General features: G+C 44.9%; 1 protein-coding gene across 1 annotated transcript in view; it reads left to right on the forward strand.

Moving 5' to 3' along the window:
* The window catches only part of LOC102486640 (protocadherin beta-3), a 2,618-nt gene extending 2,049 nt beyond the window's left edge, over positions 1–569 (forward strand). The window contains exon 2 of the mRNA XM_006156246.3: positions 6–569. Within this exon, the coding sequence (XP_006156308.1) occupies positions 6–448 (443 nt within the window). The 3' untranslated portion in view covers positions 449–569. The remainder of the gene's footprint in view (positions 1–5) is intronic.
* Positions 570–1,206: the final 637 nt, after the last annotated feature.

Here is a 1,206-nt window from a genome sequence, read left to right on the forward strand (position 1 = left end):
CGCCCCGCCGCGGTCGGCCAGCGTCACGCTGCACGTGCTGCTGGTGGACGGCTTCTCCCAGCCCTACCTGGCGCTGCCCGAGGCCGCCCCGGCGCAGGCGCAGGCCGACTCGCTCACCGTCTACCTGGTCATCGCGCTGGCGGCGGTGTCGTCGCTCTTCCTGCTGTGTGTGCTGCTGTTCGTGGCGGCGCGGCTGTGCAGGAGGGCCAGTGCGGCCTCGCTGGGGGTCTGCTCGGTGCCCGAGGGCCCCTTCCCGGGCCACCTGCTGGACGTCAGCGGCACTGGGACCCTGTCCCACAGCTACCAGTATGAGGTGTGTCTGAGGGGAGGGACTGGGACCAGTGATTTCAAGTTTTTGAAGCCGATTATCCCCAGCTTCCTTGCTGAAGGTGTGGAGAGGGTTAGTGAGGCCAACCCCAGTGTCAGGAATAGCTTTGAATTCAATTAAGCATTAATAAGTGAGGGGAGGATGCCCTCCAGGGACTTAGTCAGCTGGGCCTGTAGATGCTGGGCCAAGTGTCAGAGACCTCCATTAGGGCTTAATTATTGCGTATGGCACAGGATTTATTTAATTAATTATGATTTAAACCCATTTCTAGTTTTCCTTTTTTTTTTTTTCAGTTTTACTAAGAGTCTACTTATGAGGTTCCACCAGCTAGCCTGAATCTGAGGGTTTTCAGTTATAGCTTTTCATTGAGTTTGGCACTTTAGCTACTTAAGTATGAGTAATACCCTTTCAATTTTTACAAAAAGTTTTCCTAAGGGTCTACTGAATTTAGTCTCTGATCATTTTTGAGACATCTTTTTTTCTTTTTTACTGTTTTTCCCATTGGAGATTTTCTTATCATTTAAAACAAACTTATTTCAGTAATCTGCATGTTGATTATATTTCTCAATATGTGGGTTTTTTTTGTTATAATATCTGTATTTTTTCTTGTATTCTGATTTCTTGATGTAATTTGATTTAAAGTATGAATGCGAATTTTGTGTTTTTCAGAAATCTTTCATTTTTATGTTAGAGCATCTTTTTCCTTACTAATTTTCCAGGTCCCAGGCAATTTGAAGTTGTACGATTTAAAAATGTTTGGTTTCATTGTTTTCTAGCCAAGAACATCTGCGCTTTATATATATATCCTCTTAGACTAATGTAACTTTTACCCTGTGAACTCACATTGGCTAAACCATGAATATAGGCATGTTCATGAA

The sequence above is a fragment of the Tupaia chinensis genome, unplaced genomic scaffold, assembly GCF_000334495.1.
Source record: "Tupaia chinensis unplaced genomic scaffold, TupChi_1.0 Scaffold000484_1, whole genome shotgun sequence".
NCBI classification, from domain to species: domain Eukaryota; kingdom Metazoa; phylum Chordata; class Mammalia; order Scandentia; family Tupaiidae; genus Tupaia; species Tupaia belangeri.